General features: G+C 35.8%; 1 protein-coding gene across 1 annotated transcript; it reads left to right on the top strand.

Moving 5' to 3' along the window:
• Window positions 1–7,133: 7,133 nt before the first annotated feature.
• On the top strand, window positions 7,134–13,171 carry P38 (serine protease P38). The gene is made up of 3 exons (XM_023157724.2): window positions 7,134–7,237; window positions 7,456–7,634; window positions 12,220–13,171. Exons 1-3 carry the CDS (start codon window positions 7,199–7,201, stop codon window positions 12,815–12,817), a joined length of 816 nt encoding a protein of 271 aa, XP_023013492.1. The 5' UTR covers window positions 7,134–7,198; the 3' UTR covers window positions 12,818–13,171.
• Window positions 13,172–24,528: the final 11,357 nt, after the last annotated feature.

The following is a 24,528-nucleotide window of genomic DNA, read 5'->3' on the forward strand; positions in this document are numbered from 1 at the left end:
ATAAAATCTGATATTCTGAATTCACTGATTGATTCGGCCGTTACTTGATGAAGATCCATAGTAATTTCACAAACTACACTTTACGATTTGATCTCCACAAACTTTATCACGACATGTTAAGCTAACACAGACGCACTTATGTGTGGAATAAAAACCCCTCTGAACTTGAAACAGTAATGAATCATGATATAAGCAAGCAGGTGTGACGCAAATCTTCTCAGTTTTAATATCTCTAAAACGAACGTAATTTGCTTTAAATGTTCCATCAGCAATTTACAAATTGACAACATCTTTGTTGAGAATAAACCATCAACCAAATTTCTGGGCCATCCATTGACAGTGATTTGAAATTTGAAGACCATATCAAGAGTCTCAAATCAAAGTTATCCTCAGGGTCTTATGCTGTGAGGCTGACATCTTATGAGTTGGGATTTGCTGCTGCCAAAGTAACATATCACTCTCTCCTAGAATCTGATCTACGATATGGAATTACTTTCTGAGGTGCATGTACTGTGACAACACTGTAATCAATTTTAGTTATACAGAAAAGAGCTGTACGTTTTCTGTGTAAAACAAAACCACGAGATTCTTGCAGACCACAGTTTAAGGAAAAGAAATTCCCCACTGTAATATACATTCTTATTATTGAAACTATATGTCTCATAGCAAAACATCAAAATCGATTTTCAATTAACACAAACGCCACTCCACCAAAAAAAACGACTTTAATTTGCCAATTCCAAAATATTTCCTCTTTAAAGACTCTTTTATTTATAAAGGGTTAATAAAGCATATTTTGACATTGAGTTCGAATATCCACCACGAGTTTTCTAGGTGGAGCATATCCGAAACGTCCAATTTTCCATGACTCTGGCACATAAATCAGGTTGAATTTGACCGATGGCATGGGTTATGTTGGCTTTGGGGACCGCTTTGGTTTGTGGCTTATTCGCATACATCTGCGACTTAGGGAAACCTCACGAGAAAAATGTCAACGGGATCAAATCACACGATCTCGGTGGCCAGTTCACATCACCTCCACATAACCTCCTCAACTCGCTCGTGCAGAATATCCAATGTTGCATGAGCTGTGTGGCACGTAGCGCTGTTTTGTTGGAACCACATGCCATTGATGTCCAGATCATCGATCATCATCCAGATCATCTATAGAGCTCGCCGTTGACAGTGATGGCCTGGCCAACGCCGTTCTCAAAGAAATGTGGATCGATGACGCCACCAGGCCAAAATCCACACCAAACAGTGACTTTTTTGGGATTCATTGGATGCTCTTGGATCTCACATTCGATAATTTTGTTTGTTCACGTACCCATTCATCCAGAAATGGGCCTTATCGCTGAAGATGAGTTTTCGATGTCAATTAGTGTCAGTTGCCAACCGCTTCAGATCCCATTCAGCGAACACACGTCGTTGTCTATGGTTGTTCAGCACAAGACATGACTCAAAATTTGCCAAGTCGTGGTTTGCGGAAAGTCGAGTTCTTGTGAGCGACGCGAAATCGCCTGCCTCGGATTCTCCTGTACACTCTCAAAGACAGTGGCGATGTTTTCGGCAGATCTTGTGTTTCATCGACATGCAGGTGTTGGTCGATCGTTTACTGAACCAGTGGACTCAAATATATCCACCATATTATGAATAGTTCTCTCGAAAGGACGACTATGGCGATCGTAAAATGAACGAAGCGCGCGGTACGTTGCCGACGAGAACATAAATTTTGATTAAAAAAAATTATTATTGGCGCGTGTTGTTAGCTTGTTGTTAGATGTAGCTTCAGCAAGAGGGCCGTTATCAATTATAAAAGTTTTGAAGACCATGTTGGAAAATCCGTTATCATTCAAGTTCTCTCAATTACTGGTGACTTATTTTATCACCATCGTAACTTCCATTCAACAATGATAAAAACGTTTCAAGGCATTTTTCATGGTGATCGACGCTACACTTCCACGATCACCAGTCACAATAGACATAGATTGAACAAACTATCTGAAATCATACTGAATTCATGATACTTTCAATTCTATCAGTTTTGGCTTGATTTTGTGTTCTGCGATAATCTTTCATCTTTGTACTGTCTGGTTTATTCCTCACAAATTTTCAATACCGTGCTCTAAGATATCTCCGACCGTTAATAAAAGATATGTCAAATGAAAACCGGGCCTGTATTTTCGAAATAATCTAAGATGTCTTTCAGCTCGATGGAATTTCAGAAAGTCCAGTCGATCTCATTGGGTAAATGACAGCATAAAATGTTTTTATGCGATTCACTTCAACTTGAAGAACCATTCGAAAAGCCGAAACTTATTTAATAGTGAAAGTTAGATCGAGTTCTTTTCATGCTCATAAACATTGAAAGTTTCGCTTAATAAAAGAAGTTTGAAGCTCTCGCGAAACACAATTTTGGCTTGTCACCTTGTCAATATCGTCCAATTTATATCCAAACTTTTTCATTGAGTAATCTTGTGATCGAGTGTGGTTCGTCTGGGATACACTTTCATTATGTTCGGTTTTGGCAACTGGCATTTTTATGGCAATGGTAGAGTAGTTTTCTGTTGATAATAAATACTGTTGAAAGAGTTTTGTTTCATTAGTGGGCCGCCACATTTTTAATGTCGCAGAAGCAAAAGGAAAATAAATGAAGAATGTGCTGGAATATAAATGAAATTGAGCGAAATAAATCAAATATTTCGAGTTCGATTATTGATATATTATTATAACCTACTACTATCACCAAAGTTACATTTTCAAAAACACAACTAATCACCGTAATTTATTTGAACCTTACGTTATCTTTTAGAAGGCTTACATGATGATGTTAGTAGAATTATTGAGAAACCTAAACCGACCTCAACGGAGATTAACGAAAAATTGAGCGACAGCGAAAAAGCGCAAGAGTCATGGCTGATTTATTTGAGTACATATAACTCTAAGATTGTAGATAATTTCGTTTGTCAATTAAAATCCACGATGAAGTGCACACATTGTGGAGACTCATTTGTAACCTTCGATCCTTTCTGGGATTTGTCACTCCCCATACAACAAAGAACTGGCTAATTGAATTTATCACAGTGCTTGGATTTCTTCACAAGAGAGAAAACTTTGGATGGACATGAAAAACCGACGTGTTCAAGTTGCAAGGAAAGAAGAAAATGCACAAAGTCTCTATCGATCCATAAGTTTCCTCCTATTTTAGTAATTCATTTTAAAAGATTTTCTCGAACAGAAAGATTCAGAGGCAAGTTTAATGTTGCCATCGAATTTCCTCTAGATGGATTAGACATTAACAATTATGCAGCAGAAAATGTGACTCCTTGTCGTTATAATCAATATGCATTTTCGAATCACAGTGGATCTACCTACAGCGGACATTTTACAGCATTCTGCCGACATCCTTATACTGGCACGTGGCACGAATACAATGATTCACACGTGTCACCAATTTCACCAAAATCGCTTGTGAGTGGAGTTCACACCTTTGAGCGTTTTGAATTGTTATTTTTGTACTGTTGTTTTTAAAGTTAAAATGAATTAGTTATCTAAGATTTATGTTATATTATATTTTCACCTTACGATTATTGTACTCATTTCACTAGTTCGCTGTCGCTTTAATGAACTTCGAACTGTTCCGCATTCTTCGAAACTGTTCATATTCATGTCCCATTCGAACATTCTTCTATATTCTTAATTATTCTTTGCGTTTTTTGAGAATCCTGAAATCTGCTGAGGCGACATTTAACGTTTCGTCAGATCGTCACGTTCAGATTCATTTAGGAAAAAAGTCAGCGGCGAAACTGGTTCAGTGAACAATGAAAAAAGAAAAGACGCCAGAGTACTAAATGAAGAGGCTCAAATTGAAGTGTTGGGAACATTTGCTACAGAACCCACTAGCTCCTCACAATCAGTAGCAGAACAGACGGGAATGTCATACAAGACTTTAAGAGAAGCACTGAAAATAAATTTCAAGTTATTCACCAGCACGATAACATAACAATAGAATTTTGTGAAATCATAACCCATCGAATCAATGCTATCCCTATCCTTGGTTAAATATCTGTCTCAGGCTGGTATTCTTTGAAATGCCATAACTGATCCTTTATTCTTTGAAGGTGGTTTCGTGGTGTACTTCATTAGTTCGAACTTTCATTGTTTAATATAATATGCATTGATTTGAAATCCCTGAAAAAAATTAAAAAGATTATACCGAAAATAACAATTTTATTAAAAAAAAACTGAAATTACAAAGAGATAACATACAAGCAACAACCAAAAAAAGGAAATAATAATAAAAGCTGAAAATTGAAGAATTAATTAAAAAATATCATTGAAAAAAAAATACAAAATATAAAATTAAAAGATTCTAAACCAAGTTACTTCACGACGTTTCGATTGTTAGTATCCACGATCATCTTCGGGTGATAAGTGGATTTATTCCTCGGAGATCTGACTATTTATAGGTCATTCGAAAGATTTCACCTATCCACTCTTCCCTTTCTCCGCTTCATTGGCTTTAGTGGGAGACGACCGTTTGACGGGAGTTGGTCGTTTTTCTCTTGATTAGAGGTTTCCATATGTTACGTATCTCTACGCTATCTTGACTAAATGCGTTGGTAGACAACATATACGCGGCTTCTTTGAATTTTCTCCTAAACCAGTGTTCCTCTTTGTGGATGATTTCAGCTTGAGCCCACTTGATGTTATGTTGATGAGTCCAAACATGATCTGCTATTCCGGATTTGCTGGTTTCTCCTCGCTGTGTGTGTTTCTTGTGCTTAGAAATGCGAACTTTCAATGTCTCTCAGTTTCACCGACGCCGATGTATGATTCTTGGCACTCGCAGGGTATCCGTTAAATGCAATGCAATGAGGCTGGTACGAATAGTGTTCCCAGATCTGAAGCAGGTCCTAATGTTATACTTGAGCCCAATCCTTCTCATCCTTTCCGATAATCCTCTGATGTAGGGAAGTACAAGTACTGGTTGTGGCGGCTTTTCTTCCTTGTGGAGCTTGTGGAGCTAATGCCTGTTCTACCATCACTCTGGAGTAACCATTTCGTTGAAGCTCGTTTTTGATGATGCCTAGTTCATTTTAGAGACCTTCCTTTGTATTACAGAGCCCGAAAACACGGTCTAGTAGAGTCTTGATGATTCCTTTCTTAGTCGATTGATGGTGGTTGGATTTCTGGTTCAAGTACTGTCCTGTGTGAGTGGGTTTTCGATTTACAGATGTTTTCCATTCAGTGTTGGTCCTCTCCACCAATACGTTTAAAAAAGGCAATTCGTTGTGGACTTCCTTCACCATTGTGAAAGTCATGGAAGGACCTACGTTGTTGATGTGCTTCAGGAATGTGTCTAGTTCTGCATTCCCAGGGTTCCATATTATGAAGGTGTGGTCTACGTATCTCAACCAGACTCGGGACTTCTTGCGGGCTTCTTCAATGGCCAGAGTTTCAAACCACTCCATTATATTGGCTATAACTGGTGAAAGTGGCGATCTCATTGGCAGTCCCTCATCTTCCGTAAAGAATTCGTCCTTCAGTCGGCCTTCAGCACAGCATCCTAGTAATTCCATGATTACTTGTATCGGTAGGTTTGTTCTATCTTTCAGGTCCCCATCTTGGGATAGCTTCTGCTGTATGATTTGAAGTGCTTCTTCGACAGGAACATTGGTGTAGAGGCTTTTCACGTCGAAACTGATCAGGTAATCCTGCTCTTTGACTTTGATTCCCCTTAGTAGTTCAACGAAATGCCTTGAATTTTTCCTTGTTTTACCTTGCAGTGGTTTAATTATTGGTAGTGAAAATCTGGATAAGTTCTGAGTGGCTGAATCTCTGGAGCTAATGATCGGTCTGAGCGGAACATCCTTTGTGTGGATTTTGGGTAGTCCATACAAGTGAGGGCGCTTACTGTAGTGCGAAAAATAGACTTGGTGTTTTTTCTTAGTCTGGTACAACTTCCTTTCAATTGATGCAGTAGAGTCTCTAACGATCTTCGTGTATTTTCCTTTCTCAAGCCCCTTTTTTCAGGGAATTCAAATCAATTTATATTATATTAAGCAATGGAAATACGAACTGATAAAATGGCCCTTTATTCACTTGAAAAACCTTGACTGGCAATCTGTACCTACATATGCTATCGATCCATTCATATCTCACGCAGACGGTAATTCACTGTTGCAGGAGGATCTGTTACATTTCCAGCAGGACGGTGCGTCATCGTTATATACGTCCCGTTCGACAGTGGTTGAACGATCGATTCCGGGATAGATGGATTGACAGAAAGGAAGCGATTGAGTAGCCTTCAAGATCACCTTCAAGAACTCTTTTATTTTTTTTCTTGGGGATATCTCAATTCTGCTGTTTATGAAACACAACCTGCTGATATTATTGAACTCAAAGTACTAATTACAGCAGCATGCCTCTAAACTCTTGGTGAAGTTTTCCTAAATCTTCGAGAGGAGTTCGAAAACACACTTCATCACTGTTCAGAGCAGAATCAGCAGCTTATCAGATAGAGCGTAAATAGATGGTTGAAATTATTTGTTTCTCGCAATTTGGCAGTTTTTTAAGTAAACGCAAAATAACCACCACATAAATGCTCACACGTGTATACTAGATTTATTCCTGTTAGTCAAGGATTGAAGCGACGCCACCTACTCTTCTAACCATCTCTCTTAATAGGAGAGTCAATTCAATGATATTTTTTTGAATACTAACCTAAAAACCATGCATCTCAATGCAGGAAAATCCTACTTCTGTAAGTTTCGAATGGTATTTTTCGAAATCTGCTCTTCAAAAAATAATGAACTGAGGTACCGTTGGAAAAGGAAATGAACACCCTTCAAAATGATGTGTCACTGTACCCCCCTTCTCGTTTGATATTCTAAGGGTACCATCTACTCCTCCTGGAGGGTTGAACCAAGAGGGTTAATAATATTTACTTAAGTGTCTTCCTTGAAAATGAAATTGACTTGAATTTTCGATTTTCTATATTATGTACTGAAAGGAAGGTATTGAGGGTGGGAAGTTTTCAAATTGTCATCCTGTATATTCATATATTAATATTAATTATTGATAACACTACTATTATATTATTCTCTCATTTATTTTATCTGAGAAGTAGATAAAATGGTACTTGAGAAATATACTTGAGCGACTAGGAAAAATTCGCATTGTATGCGACGACATAATGTTACTCAAACTTATTTTCTGTTTGTGGAGTTTTTCGGTAAGTTTTAAAATTAGAGTGAAACAATAATTTTACCCATAATAATTGTTTTGTTGATTAACTGTTTCTCCTCCTTTTGGAATGAATATCCGCATTATAAAAAAATTGCTTATGGCCAGTGATTTTATGACATGATGTTTCTTATGTCAACAAAACACAGTATTGCTCATTGAAAATTTAAAGGCAATGTCAACATTTCACATTCTATTTCTTTACAGTCTGTTCGAGGGCAAACATTCAAAAGTCTAACTCCCAGATTGAGAATAATTGGAGGAGATGAAGCTGTCCCGCATGCATTTCCCTACCAAGTAGGACTCCTGATCAATAATCGTGCACTTTGTGGAGCATCCCTTATTTCTGAAAATTATGTTTTGACGGCTGCTCATTGTGCCACCGAGTAAGTTGATTGAGAGCTGATTAATTTGGTTGATATAAATTTGATTATAGAAATGAAACCACATTGAAGAAACAAAAATAGAACTTCATCCTTTTCTAGAAGTCATTTCAGAACATAAATATTGTATGATAAGTGGCTTTTCAGGTCAGATGGCTCTGCCGAGCTCTAAGAACCTGCCCCAGCGGGGCAGGCAGAAAGTATGTGCTCTGCTGTTTCATCATTTTTCAACCAGAGGAGACACACGCTGTCTTCCGACAGTCCGTGTCTCGGCATATGATGATTCAAATAACAGTGACCTGTGAGAAGGCCTGTTAGACATCGTAGTTCATCCCTACTCTAGTCCAACACCTATTTGGTATCAAGGTGAATAAACGCCTTAGAGTGATCCAATCCTGGGAGATTCTGCCAGAAGTCCATAACTGCACATAATTCAATAGGGTAAATTTCCGCTTGAAATAAAGTCGCAAAGGTTCCTAGGCAGGTACGGACTAATATCTCCGATGTTAGTGAAGATGGAAAATAATTGGCAATAACATAGTACAAAGACATCTAATTCTTTATATATTTACAACTAATTTACCCTTATAGGGCATCAGGGGGTTGCCTTCCAAACTCTATATCGATATCAAGCTTATTTTGAAGACCTTGAAGAATCAAACATTTCTGCATAAACTAGAAGTCTCCACGGCTACTCATTTCTGATTGATGAAGAATATTGTTATTGAATGCCAGTTCGAAAATATTGGAGTCAACTTTCAAATTATGTCCTTATGTTTGAAGGAAGGAATTTCTGGTGTAAGTGCGCACACATCTGTGATTTGTTGATGTACTTCTTGCAAGTTTATTGGTTTTCTTCGAAATTTCCATTCCTTCACATAACCCTACAAAAAAAGTTAAGAGGAGCGAGGTCAGGGGTCATAGGAGTATCAGCAGATGTGTCTTCTTAACAGAACCATTTATTGAAAAGCTTGCCTCATCACTGAAACATATCCGATAGAGGTATATGATTTCACAAAGCTGCAGTCTTCGATCTAGGTCATCTTCATTTAGTTCTTGTACAAGATGGATTTTGAAGGAATGACATTTATGCTGTTTTAAACCTCATGCAGTGTTTATTTGCCTGTACCTATAACGGCAGTTATTGTGCGTACTGATGGTTTGGGTTGAACAGCAGTGGTACCCAAAACTTGAATTTGGAGCACTTCGGTTTTAATGGATGGGCGACCAAATCCTGGAACGTCTTTTACGCTGAAAGCTGTAGTGAATTGTTTCACAACACTTCTCACGTATTTAGGAAAAAACTGGATTATCTGGGAAAACAGCTTTAAACTATTTTGCGGCCTCATGATGATCTGAACTGAACTGAATCAACGGGTACTGCTAAATACAAAATCGAGATAGTTGGAAAATTTCCTGTAAAAAAAATCACAGTATGGGAAAAAATGAAAAAAATTGTTGGATAACTTTCTTTTATCGGGAATGAGATTATGGTGCAGACCCCTAATTCTGCAAAAATATTTATTTCTTCAAGGCCTTTAAAATGAGCTACATATCGACATGGGGTTCCATTGAAGATTTTGGGTGCACCTCCCTAATATCGCCCTTGCAAGGATGAAAAATTTGCAAATGTTCAGAGACAAGTAGATTTTTTTGTACATATGTAATTGCCATATGTAATGCCATTATTTCGTAGTGAGACTTCTAGAAAAAACTGTATAATAAATTGTCACTGGCCCTAAGAAATGCTGGAAACTTGTTTAAATGTAACAAAGATACCTATGATGGTACTGATTTCTAATAACTTTCACTAGATACCAGATGAGTCAGTTGACGATATTTCAGAGGTTTGAGTAGTTGGTTATTTTCCTTTGCAACTCTTCATAATTGTGTCTGTAAGTTGCATAGAAATGATTTTTATTCATGTCCCATTGAAATTTTTTTTTATATAAAATAAGTTTTCCGTCGTACTGGCTATGAATGTATTCCAAAGTACACACAGGTATTCACACTTGGTAACTTTCCGACGTCATCCACTCATATATATTCTTTCTGACGTAATAGATTTTTTTGACTTGCAGTGCTTTGTTTGAAATTGTTTCATTTCTGTCACTCTGTCATATTCGAAAATTCATCTGGCCTATACATATTCGTTTTCATCATAAAAAACTGAGAAAAAGAATAATTGCTGAGAACTGAAGGATGCAATCAATCAGAGAACCACTCAAATGAAAAACTTGATATACTCTTTATTTATTATCCTTCGTTATCATCAATTTATCATTTGCTACTCTGTAGCTATGAATGCTAACATACGAATAGACAGTATTATACACAAACGTACATTATTTAAATCCCATTCATATTGTGTTACCCTATTTTGTCAAACTCACCCTGCTCTAATTTTCCTGTAGACTTCGAACTGATTGTATCCTATACCTGGTATGCACAGGGTGTAATATAAGTACGTTGAAATATTCAAGTGACGTATTCCTGAGACAATCTTGAGGAAAAAAGTCTGTATAAAGTTTTTCCACTAAAATGGTTATCAAAAAATCATTCGTTTTCGAAATACAAATCGTTGATGTTTTTCCAAACATGATTATTTTTTGTCATAAGTTTTTCGCAATTTGAGTAATTTGTATATCGAAAACGAATGATTTTTAGATAAATATTTCATAAAGAAAAGTTGTTTAATTTGACCAGATTCACCACATACTTAGTTTTTGTGATGTTCTCAGCAACTTTATTTTGCTCCCTAGGAACTAAGTAATATACACCCATCGGAAAAGTCTAGGGATATTTTTAAAAATGGCATTATTTTTTTTAGATCGCTTTAGGGAAAAAAAGTTGACGGTTAATTATTAAACGAATGTAACTTACAACAAAATTCATTAAATGGTCAAAAATACTGAGTGCGCATATAAGCAAAACTAAAAAAAATATGGCTCTTCTTTGGCACCCCGAAAAAAAATCATAATACAAAACAAATTGTAATCAGTACAAAGTATGACCTCCACGCTGGTTTATTACGGGCCTACATCTATCGTGCATCGACAAAATGAGATTGTCAATGTCTTGTTGAGGTACATTTGCCCATTCAGCGATTAAAAGCTCTCTCAATTGAAACATTGTGTGAATGTTCCCCATATGCGGAGTAATTCTTCGTTGAAGCATGTCCCACACATGTTCGATGGGATTCAGGTCCAGTGATTGTGCTGGCCATGGCAATACATCAACTCCTTCGTTGGTGAGCCAGTCAGTCACTAGACGCGCGACATGTGTACGAGCATTATCGTGCATTAGGTGGGAGTTTTCACCAACAGCACCAGCAAACGGACGGACGATAGGTAGAAGAATGGTGTCGAGGTACTATCGAGCTGTGAGGGAGCGATTTGGAAAAACGAAATCGGTTTTGCCGCCGATCATGATTCCGCCCCATAGCATTACTGTACCACCTCTGTATGTGTGGACTTCCTGGACGTGTCTCAAATGTTCATTATTTCCACGTTGTCTCCACAGTCTTACTCGACGAGAATCTGGATGAAATCCAAATCTGGATTCGTCTGTAAACAAAACTGTGGCCCAATCATTTGCATTCCAGTTTTGATGTTCTTGACACCACTCTAATCTTCTACCGCGATTGCCTCTCGACAAAGGTGGACATCTAAGTGGCCTTCTGTTGTGGAGATCTGCTTCATGCAGTCGATTTTTTACAGTATCACGACCAATGGTTACCAATGGTTACCTTGACCAATGGTTACCCTACAGCTCTATTCATCTCAGCCAATGGTAAGTGATGGCGTTCCATGTTAAAGCACAATATTTCCAGTTTAATTACTGAGCAAGAACTGCATAGAATGTACAAACTCGACACTTTCAGATTATTCATTTTAGCCGAAAACCTACAGTAAAAAACTTGATAAAAGATTAGTTACCGTTTTTGCAGGCTTTGTTCAACCCATAGAAATCTACAGGGTGGTCGAGTGTACCAATTTAATCGAAATTAAAAGACCTGATGCATTTATTTTTATGATATTTAGTATGTTATAAAAATATCCCTAGACTTTTCCGATGTGTGTACATCGATATAGAAAATTGAAAATATTTCGAAACGATCACTTCTAGCGTTATTGAGGGAGTGTGCCTTTTTTCTTGGAAAAGGCGTGGAAATTAAGTTTTATCATGAAAAGTACCAGAATTTTACTGTCAGGGTTAGGGCAATTTGCAATAAATAACGACAGTGTACGTAGCGCCATCTAGATGTAATATGAAAATTAATAAGAAATTATAATTTCTCACGTCAAAAAAACCCCGGGTACCAAATTTCGTGCAAAAAATTGATTTTTTGCAAAATTTATTTTTACAAACGAACAAAAAATATTCAATTTCAACACCCTGTTTCCCCAAAAGGCAGTATTTTTGGACACAAGTTTATACGGCCTTTTTTTTTAATTGTCTCAAGAATACGTGACTTGAATACTTTAACGTACTTATGTTAAACCCTATACATATATATGAAACTGACATGTAATATTTTTGATTATGTATAATTCTGACGAATAAATATTATTATTATTATTTCCAGAATATACAACAACAACGTGGAAGTCATACTGGGAGCTCACAACATAACCGCAAATGAAACCTCTCAAGTGCGTATCAAGGGCACTGACATAATTATTCACGAAAACTACGATTATACCAGCTTCCAAAACGACATAGCTCTAATCAGATTAGCCAGTCCTGCACCTCTTAATGATGTTATCAAAACAGTTGCGTTACCCTCACGTCGCGACAGAGGCAAGACCTACTTGAATCAAGAGACCACTAGCATCGGATGGGGCCTAACGGAAGACAAGCACAATCCGACTTTGAAAGACATTACCAGCACCCTGAGAGTGGTGAACGTGACTGTTATGGATTTGGACGAATGTGCCGATGATTATAATGACGAAGAAACTGGCGTTGTTTATGTGTCTGAGGTGAATATCTGTACGACCGGGTACAAGAACAAGGGGACTTGTAATGGCGACTCGGGTGGACCTCTTTTGTACAAAAGTAAACAGATTGGTATAGTTTCCATTGGATCAACGCTCTGTGAGATGTGCTCGCCTTCAGTTTTCACCAAAGTGGCTTGGTTCTTGGATTGGATAGAAGAGAAAACTGATGTAGCTATTTCTTAGCATATCTTGCCTTGAAGTACGCATATTTATTCACTGTATAAATTTCATTCTACGGTTGGGACCTTTCTTTCATAGCCTGAATCGTCTAAAAATAATATTTTTTTAAACGTTAAATAGGGATCAACCTGTATTTCATTAGTTCGGACTTCCGTTGTCTAATATGATATAAATTGATTTGTTATCCCTGAAATATTCTGTAAAAAAATTAAAAAAATATGTTTAGCCAAATAAATCTGAAATTACAATGAAATGAAATACATGCAACAACTAATAAATCAAAGAATTGAACTATTAACACGAGAGGAAAATTGAAAAAATTATTAACAAGACATGGAAATTAAAAATTAAAAGATTCCAAGCCAAGTTACTTCACGACGTTTCTATTGTTAGTATCCACAATTGTCTTCGGGTGATAACTGGAGTTATGCCTTCAAGATCTGACTATTTATAGGTCGTTCGAGTGCTTTCACCTATCCCCTCTTCCCTTCCACCGCTTCATCGGTTCTAGCGGGAGCTAACCGTTTGGCGGGAGTTGGACGTGTTCCGCTTGATTAGAGATTTCCATATGTTGCGTATCTCTACTTTAGCTTGGCTAAATGCGTGACACTAAACCAGTGTCCTCCTTGTGGATGATTTCAGCTTGAGCCCACTTGATGTTATGTTGAAGAGTCCAAACATGCTCTGCTATTCCTGATTTGCTGGTTTCTCTTCGCTGTGTGTATTTCTTCTGCTCGGCAATGCGAACTTTCAATGGCCTCTTAGTTTCACCGATGTATGATTTTCCGCACTCGCAAGGTATCCGGTAAATGCAATTCTTGGAATCGCAGTCCGCGTTTGGTGACCTAGTTTTTGTGAGGCTGCTACGGATAGTGTTCCCAGATCTGAAGCAGGTTTTAATTTTATACTTGTACCCAACTCTTCTTATCCGAAAATCCTCTGATGTAGGGAAGTACAAGTACTGGTTGTGAAGGCTTCTCTTCTTCGTGAGGCTCTTGCTGTCTTCTAGCTAAAGTCTGTTCCACCATCACTTTGGAGTAACTATTCTGTTGAAGGTCATTTTTTGATGATGCCTAACTCCTTTTCGAAACTTTCCTTTGTATTGTAGAGCCCGAAAGCATGGTCTACTAGAGTCTTGATGATTCCTCTCTTAGTCGATTGATGTTGGTTGTATTTCCGGTTCAGATACTGTCCCGTGTGAGTGGGTTTTTGGTATACAGATGTTTCCCATTTAGTGTCGGTCAACCTGGTCAAGGCTTTCGCGGCCGAGGTTTTCAGTATCACTATTTTCCGGAATTGAAGGCCTTGGCGCGAGTGGCTAGCTTACTCAGAGTTTTATACATCCTGAGTCATCAGAGATTTTAGCTCAGAAACATAGAATCTAGATGTCATCCACTTCGTGGTCCTCCTCTTCTTCCTTTCGGCATTTTCTTTTACATTATTCTTAAAAAACAAAGGTTACAGGTAGTTGGGATTGAAAGAGCACATCATTTAGAGCATTGTATGTTGAGCGTTAACATACTATTTTCATTACAACAGTTCTGGGCACATCATAACGTTACACTTGAGCTTTGTGACTTGAGCATTTTATCACTATGTAATTGAAATGAATAGAGGTACTAACGAATATTTGACTGTTTTTGTCTACAGTTACTTATGTTATTCAATAGATGTCGCTCACTTCGCAGACGTTCTCTTCTTCATTTCAGTGTTGTTCTTCAAGTTATCCTCAACAAATATACTCGTAATAGCAGGTAGTTGAGATTGAAGGAACATAAGTTCACCATGTTATTTTCAGTGCAACAGTTCTGAGTGCAATATATGTATTTTATTGCCATTGAACTTCGTAATTGGAACAGGTTTGAGCATTTTATCACTAATCAAAACATATAGATGTAATGAAAAAAGTATTTGAATGTATCTACGGTAATATATAGCAATTGATAATCGATGTTTTCCTTAAGTATGATGTTCAAATCAATAAACCTAGATGTCGCTCACTTCGTGGATCACATCTTCTTCTTCATTTCAGTTTTATCCTGTACGTTATTCTCAAAAAAGATAGCTACAGGTGGTTGAGACTTAGTAAGTATACCTTTTTGAGCATAGGAATTTTCATAAATGATTTGATCTTCACAAACTTCATTTTCAAAGAAACAGCTAAATGAAGCTACTGTGATTAAATTTAAAGTTCGGTGAGGTGTAGTTTATGAAATTACTTTATATGTTCATCTAGTAACGCCCGAATCAATCACAAAAAAAATTGTATATTGGACGTTGCAGGTTCAAAATGTTATTTTCATTGCAGTATGAAAACCGTTGCATCAGGGCTTTGTGACTTGAACGTACAGTTTTGAGCACTTTATTACTGATTAAAATACATAGACGCAACTAATATTTAAATTTTGTACCTAAGATTCGTTATAGCAATCAATAATCGATGTTTTACCCAAATTTAACGATTGATTCATCAAATCTAAATGTCGCCACTTCGAAGTCTTTCTCTTCTTTTCAGATTTCGGTATTGTCCATTACGTTAATTTCGAAAAACATAGGCTACTGCTGGTTGAGACGGTAACATCATTGCATTTTGAGTATTTAATATTAGGCACTGCAGTTCAAACATGTTATTTTCATTACATCATTTTATATCTCCTCTTCTTCCTTCATTTCACATTTTTCTTCTGTCATTATATAGAAGCCACAGGTGGGTGACACTGAGTAAAAATAACATTTTGAGTATTGGACGTTGGATGCAGAACAGTTCGTTCAATTCCATAGATCTGTTTTCCGTTCCAGTACAGTTAATTTGTTTGCTCATATTTCTCATGTCGGTATCTTCATCGTCAATTAACCCACAACAAATAGATATTTGTACACACAAGTATAATCCGTAGTCGATCACCTCATCGGACAGGAATAACTCCCGTCGTCATGGAGACCGCTACCCTTACACAATCACCCTCAAGATTTATACATTCTCGACGGATTGCGTGCCGGAGGGGCGAGAAATTTCAAGACAATCGGACGGCCGGCCGAGACATGCTAAGACTGAACAAAATACGAATATCAGAGTTTACGCTCTATTTTCTGGTCGTGTGGTTTCGTGCTATTATGTTTCTCTTGAGATACATAATAGTGTTATAGGGCCGCCTGAAATAACAACTGGGGGCATTTTCAGTTGGATTGTATTTTCTGTTGATAAAATTATTGGATAAGTTCAAATAATATTTATTGTAAATATATCTATAGACTCTCCAGTCCCCAGTCTTCATGTGTGCTTATTATGTTTTAATATACAGGCTGATTCACGGTGGATGGCACATGAGACGTTTCTGGTGAAACAGAAACCGGATAACTTTGAAAACTCAATGGAGAGCATAAAATATATATTAATTTCAATTTTTTTCTTAGGAAATCATGACTTCTGAAAATGCTGATATCTTTGAGTTTAGGAATACTATGGTACCAAAATTTGGTTTGAAGTTATGTGTTACTTGGAGACATGCCACGATTTAGAGTAATCCCCGTTACTTCATTAGAGCGTGGTAAAAAAATGCAGTTTTTTTCGTTTGCTTGAGAAGTGACTGAAAGTTGATTATTTCAAATGGAATACCCTGTGTATTATTACAAATCCAGAGAGCTGTTGTATATCATGCATATACCTAACTAGTTAAGTTTCGGACTCATGAGCATTTATTTGTGAAAATGTCCTTTCAGAATGGTATTCCCATTCGGTATTTTGTAAACATACCATGATTCATAATCACTATGTCACAGTAACATTGACACATGGTCCCAGTAATATTGACATTTTCATTACTTCAGAAGTTTAAAATACCTTCAAATTGATGCAGAAAAACTATTCAAGCGATGTTCTCATGAATTCGTTTATTAGTTGAGGACAGTGTGAGAAAATTATCAGCAGGTCATGCAGAAACGAAAGATATTCAAATCTACCGCAAATGAACCTCAAAAATCAAAGTTGCTACTACTTTCTAATTATTGCAGATAGTTCATTTTCTGAGTTTGTTAAACTTTTTTTGAACACATTGTATTTTCTCTAACAAGAATTGTCAAGTTACTGTCATTGATATATGATTGATAAGTCAATTGTATTAAACTTCTTTTTGATATATTCGAGTTTGTTAAGTATTTTCATAGTTTCCGATCCATATTTCGTCCTTTACACGACGTATTCAGTCACCGGGTAGTTGAAAATCAGATGTGTGTTGTTACGTGTTCTTTGGAACGAGTTCCAATAACACGCTTCGTTTGACCGATATATTTTTCTTCACAGCCCTCACAGCTCATTTCATATATCCACGACTTTTCATTTTCCAACAGCTTGATCTTAGGGTTACCATAGATTCATTGAAATGAGGGAAACGTTTTGAAAACTAGTTTTACGTTCAACTTTTCGAAAATTTAATTCAATCCGTTAGTGCATCTCAGTTCATACTGATATAGAGACGTCCTTTCCTATCAACTTCGAAATATTGATGTCATGTAGTTTCAGATGATGTCATGAAATGTAGGGCACCGTTTTTTGTGAACCATTGAATTTTTCCAAGTCAATAATCCTAGTGCCAAAATTTTTATATAGTTGAATTCAATGCACACGTCAGTATCAACTAACTTTAATTTCAAATATCAACGATGCAATGAGCAGCTGCCTCATATTATTCACAAGCCTACAACAAGTACTGATCAAGATGAAGAATCTAGAGACTTTCGAGATGTATATAATGATCTTCAGGTCAGTTGACGACAAACCCATTTTTTCAACCGAATTGTCCAGGAGTGTTAACAAACGACTCAAATTGTTCAAAGTTTGGCACTACTACATTTTTAAGGTGTGTCGTTTGTAGGGGAGCAACAGCTGTTAATACGAAAACGTATTTTAACAGATTTTGAAACAGATCTTCAAGTAAATTTCTGGAATTTACATACAATATAGTGGTCCAAAACTCCCAGTGATAAAAATCGTATCAGGATTTTTATGCTCGCAACAAATGCAAATCAAGAATGTACCAAAGTAAGGAACTCTGAAACCACGAAATCACGAATAATTTTCAATGTCTAAACTGTTTCATATCTTTCTGGTTATTGGCAAAAGCAGATGTACTTATGATTCACTGTTTGGAACCTTTGGTGCAGTAATGAATATTACTGGAGTTTTTTCCCAACACCAAATCGTTATTTTAACCCCGAAACGTATTTCAATTACCAAGTGATCATCTTCAAGAGGAAGATTAACACCGTGTCGAGGTGTTAAAATAACGATTTGGTGTTGGAAAAAAAACTCCAGTAATATTTAAAAGCAGATGGTCAACATTTCACCAAGTTGACAATTCCAACACTTTCACAAACGAAAGCCTAGTAGTACTTGATCCAATAGATGCCAGTTTTCTCTAAAAAGATGCGGATATTATAAAGTCAAGGCATACACTTCCGAACTACCTTGAAGCAAAAAAAAACTCGCCCCTACGAACGACAATTCTCTCAAATCGACATTGTGCGAACTAAGGAATAACGAGGTCTTACCTTTTAACGTGCAATTACTAGCACGTTAAAATGTAAGCACGTTAGTCGCTACATCCGACCAGGCACCGTTTTCAGAAACTTCCAAGGACTTTCTAGTGCTTCTGCATCTATGTGCAAATTTTCATTATATACCTGGTTGAACAGAAAAACCATTGAAATCCTTTTATTTCTTGAAATCCAAATTTATTGAAATCCATTTGCACAAGAATAATCACAACTGAGCACAGACCAGAGATGTTAAGAAATCCAAAAACAAAAATTTTAAAAAACAACAAATCAATGAACTATTTCTTCTAATTATTGAATTTTTTTGTTTCTTTCATTTTTTCAGTACGTAACATCAAATATTTAATTGCCCCAACGCTTCAATACTTTTCTCAAATGAGGCTTTTGAGCGATGCTATTTTCTCTGAAAAAAGTACTATGGCTTTTTTCCTAGTTATTTTCATGAATATCAATAATTCTAAAAATCGACTATTACGTTTAAAATTATTGGCGAAGGAGCAGGTGATAACTAGATATTCGAAAAGTCTCCTTTCCGTTAGTTATTGAGAAAGTTATTCCAAGCCTTCTTTTTCCAAAAGAAGTCAAATGCTGATATCTGTTTTTATTATTTCACACTCAGAAATATGTTCTATGTCTTATCAAAACGTATTGAATCTTTTAACAAAAAGGGTGAGTATTGTAGAAGACACCAAGTTATTTTTAAGAATAATTCAACTATCAAAGACACTTTTTCCACACCAGAACAAAAATACTGTTTCTCGATGTACGTTTTGCTAACCAAGTAAGCATCATCTGGATATGTCAAAAACTAATTGTTTAAGGTTATGTTAGGTTAAAAGTTACTAAAATTTGGTACACCATATATATTTCGTACTACGGAATTAGATAGATCCCTCCAAACTTTAGGTTTTTGCACTTCTTGAGTACCTATATCTTTTACTTCTGTAATAATATTAGGCAGTGAGTTTTCTGATGATTCATTATAAGGACCGTTCTCAGTTGAATTATTTATCAATTCTATCGTAGTGATCCAATTCCTGTGTCTGCTTTCATATAGAAAATATACCTTGATTGGAAATATTTGGATTTCTTATAATAGACGTCAGAAGAATAGAATTTCATGTAATGGTTACCAGGTACGTTATCTCTATATGTTTTTGGTTGAAATACACATACCTATCAAAAAATATTTGACGTTTCTTCAATTTTCCTGCCTTTTTTATGTGATTCTTTCCTGAAAATTTTGGTTTCATTTCATTTAATTACGTGATCCTGATGATTTCAAGATATGTTTCGCCATCCCCGATCTTCTTAGAACAGAGAGACAAAAGGATTTTTGTCTCTCTGTTCTTCAACTTCATGGCTTTTACCGGTAGTCCATAATTTTGAAACAATTGAAGATTTTCAGTGAAATTTTGATGTAATATTCTTCTTTGTTTATTGTATTGACATGTTTGAATTATTTAAATGTAACATTCTTTTCGACACGACCAACCTCACTAAAAGTAAGATGACCTTTCATATTGATAATTTTTTATAGTGTATTACCATCATACAAAATTTGTAGCTTTTCCCTGAAGATGATAATAAATTTTATCGAAATATTAGTATAACTTCCGTTCTGCTGATCATCCAAAGAATATATATATATATATATAAATATATATATATATATATATATATATATATATATATATATATATATATATATATATATATATATAGTGTTGTTATATATATATATATATATATATATATATATATATATATATATATATATATATATATATATAACTTAATTATACTTACTCATATACTTAATTTTGTAGTATACTTACATATTTGTAGAGTTGAATTGAAGTTACATTAACAACATGAAAGAGTTTTCAGAAAGCATTTCAATTAAACCACATATACTTGAATAAATATAAACCACATATACTTGAATAAATATAGTTTAAAAACTAAAAAACATGCTTTCAAAGAAGATCGAACTAAAAAGTTCAAAATGTTTTTTTAAATAAGCTTAAACAATAATGAACGAAAAATACTAGATTTATTTTAAAAAAAGCGATGGGTGCTTGATTTACAAAAATACAAAAAATATGACATGAAGTGCTCACGCTTTTTTAACAATAAAACTAGTATTTTTCGTTCGTTATTGTTTCAAGCTTATTTAAAAAAATATTTTTAACTTTTCAGTTCGATGTTCCTTAAAAGCGTGTTTTTTAGTTTTTCAAACTATATTTACTTTTCATTTTTTAGTATGCTATGCAAGAGTTTTTTTTAGTCTTTTTAAACTATATTTATTTCATCTTAACTTTGGGATCAATCAGCCGTATATTGTTTAGAAAAATGACCATTGATATTTTCCGATTCCGGAGAGGGAGCCTGAAAATCAGCTACCAAGCCTAAGGCAGCAGGCGCGCAAAGAAGAGTTGCAAATGAGGCAGCAGGGGCGCGTGTTAATAAAAAAATACGTTTTTCAATTAAACAGATACGTATGTATTGAATTATATCGAGGAGGTTGCGTACAGCGCCATCTGCCCGCGAATAGATCAAGCAATAATGTCGATATATCAAGGAGGTTACGTACAGCGCCATCTGCCCACGAACAGATCAAGCAATGATGTCGATAATGCTGTCAAATACAGTTGCCGAGCTTGAGAGTTACAAACAAACAAACACACATACATACATACATACATACAGGTGAAGCTAATAAAAGCGTGTTGAAATTAAAAAACTACTTTTTTCAAATGAAGAAATACATGTAAGGTAATTAGAATTATATCAAGGAGGTTACATACAGCGCCATCTGACCGCGAATAGATCAAGCAATAATGTTGATAATTTTGTCAAATACAGATACCGAGCATTTAAACGGGAAAGAAGAGTTACAAAAAACAAATATACACACATACAGGGTGAAGCTAATATAAAACTTGTTAATGGTAATGAAAAAAAATACTTTTTTCAAATGAAGAAATACATGTGAAGTGAGTTCGAATTATATAGGAGAGTTACAAACAAACATACATACATACAGGTGAAGATAATATAAAGCGTGTAAAAAAGAAAAATCGAAAATTCCGTAAATATTTCTGATGGGTAGGTCAGATTTTATAAAATGATGTTAGTGGGCTCAATAATAACCTGAATTTCACTCAATCAATATAATACAAATATAGTTTCGTGAACCTACTGACTAGGCAGTAAATATGTTGAAACTTGGTAAACATATCGATGACGCAAATTTCAGCCTTCACCAAACAATTCAATTTATTTCATAACAAACAATTGCCATCATAACACGAACACAATTGTTACACAAATACCTCTCAAAAACCCAGTTCAATCATTATTCAAATAACGTATTCATTTCACGGACAGACAAATATAGAACAAGTAATTGGAATTTGATGTAACAAGCTTTCTTTGTTTTCCTCGTTTATTTTCTGTTTGATCAAGAGAATGGGTCCTTAGGCGGGCACATCGATTCAGCGGGTTTATATCTCGACTTTCTTTGATCTCCAAAGCCCAACCAATTAAGCATGGAGCTGAAGAATTATGCCATTGACATATAATTGATTAAAACATGACTGGCTGTTGGAGTTGAATTTCTTGTAATGCGACCCCCGGTGAGGTGACGGATTTGTTGAAATTCTATTTCTCACATATTGGCTGAGGCGAAGTGGACGAGATACAAGGTGGTCATACAATTTAAAATGCTTTGAATCAATAGTATATCATGATCATAGCCAGTTCGGGGTACTTGATGTTTTATAGAGGTTAGTAAAATTGGATCAGCAGGTTTGATGAATCCAAAACAAGCACTGCTCCCAAACAACAGAACTGCAACAATTTTCTCGAAACGATAGAGAAGATGGAGTAGAATCATTCTGATGTTGGGGAAAAATAGGGTCACTCTAGCTTGGGTACCTGGACATGAGAGCAATGAGGAGGCTAATGTTCTAGCCCGTGAAGACGCATCCAAGGCTATGATTGGCCCAGAACCCTTCTGCGGAGTAGCGAAAGCATGTATGAAGACATCCATAAACTCATGGATGCAAGTCGAATCGATAGATTGGTGGAATAAGCTCCCAGGAATGAGGCAGGCGAAAGAGTACATAAACCATCGCTCAGATTCACAGAAGACCTTCTAAACCACAACCGTAAGGTTGTGAGGGTAGTGGTGTGTGTACTAACAGAGCATATCCAACTCGAGAAACATATGTGCAACATGAGTCTGACAGAAGATACCCTTTGCAGGTTCTGTCAAGAAGAGGAAGAAACTGCACTGTATATGTTCTGTGAATGCAAAGCGATAGCAAGGCTGAGACACGCAAAATGCGTGGAAAGTAAACCAGAGGCTGTCAGCTAGTGACTGACACTGTTTCATGATTAATTTCACTAGTTCGGACTTCTATTGTCTAGTATATAAAATTATTTGAAATCCCTGAAAAAACTAAAAAAAAGGAGAATTGAAAATAAATAGCTGTAAATAACAATTTTATTAAGCAAAAAAAAACTGAAATGAAATAATAGTGAAATAAAATACAAGTAGAAATAAGACAATTGAACACACTAACAATCGACACGTCGTGAACTAACTTGGATTGAAATCTCTTAACTTTATTATTTCTATTTTTATTTTGTATTTCTTAATTTTGATTTTTTGTTCAATTGTTTTATTTCTACTTGTATTTTATTTCATTATTATTTCATTTTAGGTTTTGTTTGCTTAATATAATTGTTATTTACAGCCATTCATTTTTATTTTTCTTTTCTTTTTTAGTTTTTTCAGGGATTTCAAATCATTTCATATATTAGACAATGGAAGTCCGAACTAGTTTGATAAGATCAGAGTCTTATCAAAGAGATCAAGCTAGACAATGAGCTCTAACAACCAAGGAGCATCAGAATAGATCTGAACAGGTCGCAGTGAATCAGGCCAGGGGCCAGTTCCCCGACACTCTAATCTAATCTAGAGATTCCTTCTATGCCAGTTCTGCCTTTCTTCAGGTTTCATGAGAATGAATGATCTGTTAGTCCCCTTTCATATCTTAATATAGTGTTTCTCAGAAGTAATTGATGATTTTCATGAAATCAATTGATGGATATATCCGTTACTATGTGGTAGATTATCATGTAAAATGAGAATTGAAATTTCCTATGGTTTAAAACTACTTGTATTTGTAACTAACGTTACTGAAGTTTCGTCATATAAGGATAATTTGAAACGAATACAATGAACTGAAATAATCAACAATGTTAATCCTTATATATCTATACACCACAATTTAGGCCACATAAACACTATCATACCCCGGGCACTTAAACTTATAAACACCAGATTTATCCATCTTGTCTACTTTATCTTTGGCATAGAAAAATAAATTAGACAACCTGGCTTGTGGCTACATTGGTTTTTTCTGAAAAATCCCGCATTTGTCTCTGTTCTTTTGCCAAAATATCCTAAAAATTTCTTGATTTCTGATTGTTTGATATGAGGGTATATTAATCTGCATGTAAATTAGAGGTTTTGTTTTCTGACTAACTTCAGGATTGTGTCTGCGTTGGAACTGAACATTTTTCATTTTTATGAAATCGTTGACTTGTATATTCAAAAAAATGGCTACTTAATTGCTGATACTTTCCTGAATCGCTAGAATAGTAGATTATATATTTTTCCACAACTACCTCAATATGGGTATCAAATGACAGTTTGACTAGGGCTTTGTGAAGCTAAGTTCTGGCCTTCTTTGGAGTATTGTTTTTTTTTCACGAATCTATGAATCTCCGCCCCCAAGCATACCCTGAAATTTCTGGATTCCATCCAAAAAAGAGCCATCTGCCTGACTGGAGACGCGAACATTACTTGCAACCTTGGTAGTCTGGAACATCGAAGAAAGTTTGGAGATTTGTCTCTCTTCTATAATAGATACTTTCACGGAAAGTATTCAAGTAACTTGGCACATTTGATTTCACCAAGAGCGATACATATCAGAAATACAGACGGATTGTGGCTGCTCATCGTTTTGAGGTTCAACTCAGTACACCTCAAACTTCACTGTTTAAGAACTCTTTCATCTGGGGTGCTGCGTTTATGTGGAATAAACTTCCTGAGAATATTTTTCCTAATGGATTTAAACTCCAGC

The sequence above is a fragment of the Leptinotarsa decemlineata genome, unplaced genomic scaffold, assembly GCF_025532065.1.
Source record: "Leptinotarsa decemlineata unplaced genomic scaffold, Ldec_3_MD MMD2_tig00002082_RagTag_RagTag, whole genome shotgun sequence".
NCBI classification, from domain to species: Eukaryota; Metazoa; Arthropoda; class Insecta; order Coleoptera; family Chrysomelidae; genus Leptinotarsa; species Leptinotarsa decemlineata.

Coding starts and splice junctions, on each gene's coding strand:
- P38 (XM_023157724.2), top strand. CDS start 7,199: ATGTTACTCAAACTTATTTTCTGTTTGTGGAGTTTTTCG. Junction 7,238..7,455: donor TCTGTTTGTGGAGTTTTTCG/GTAAGTTTTAAA, acceptor ATTTCTTTACAG/TCTGTTCGAGGGCAAACATT. Junction 7,635..12,219: donor GCTGCTCATTGTGCCACCGA/GTAAGTTGATTG, acceptor TATTATTTCCAG/AATATACAACAACAACGTGG.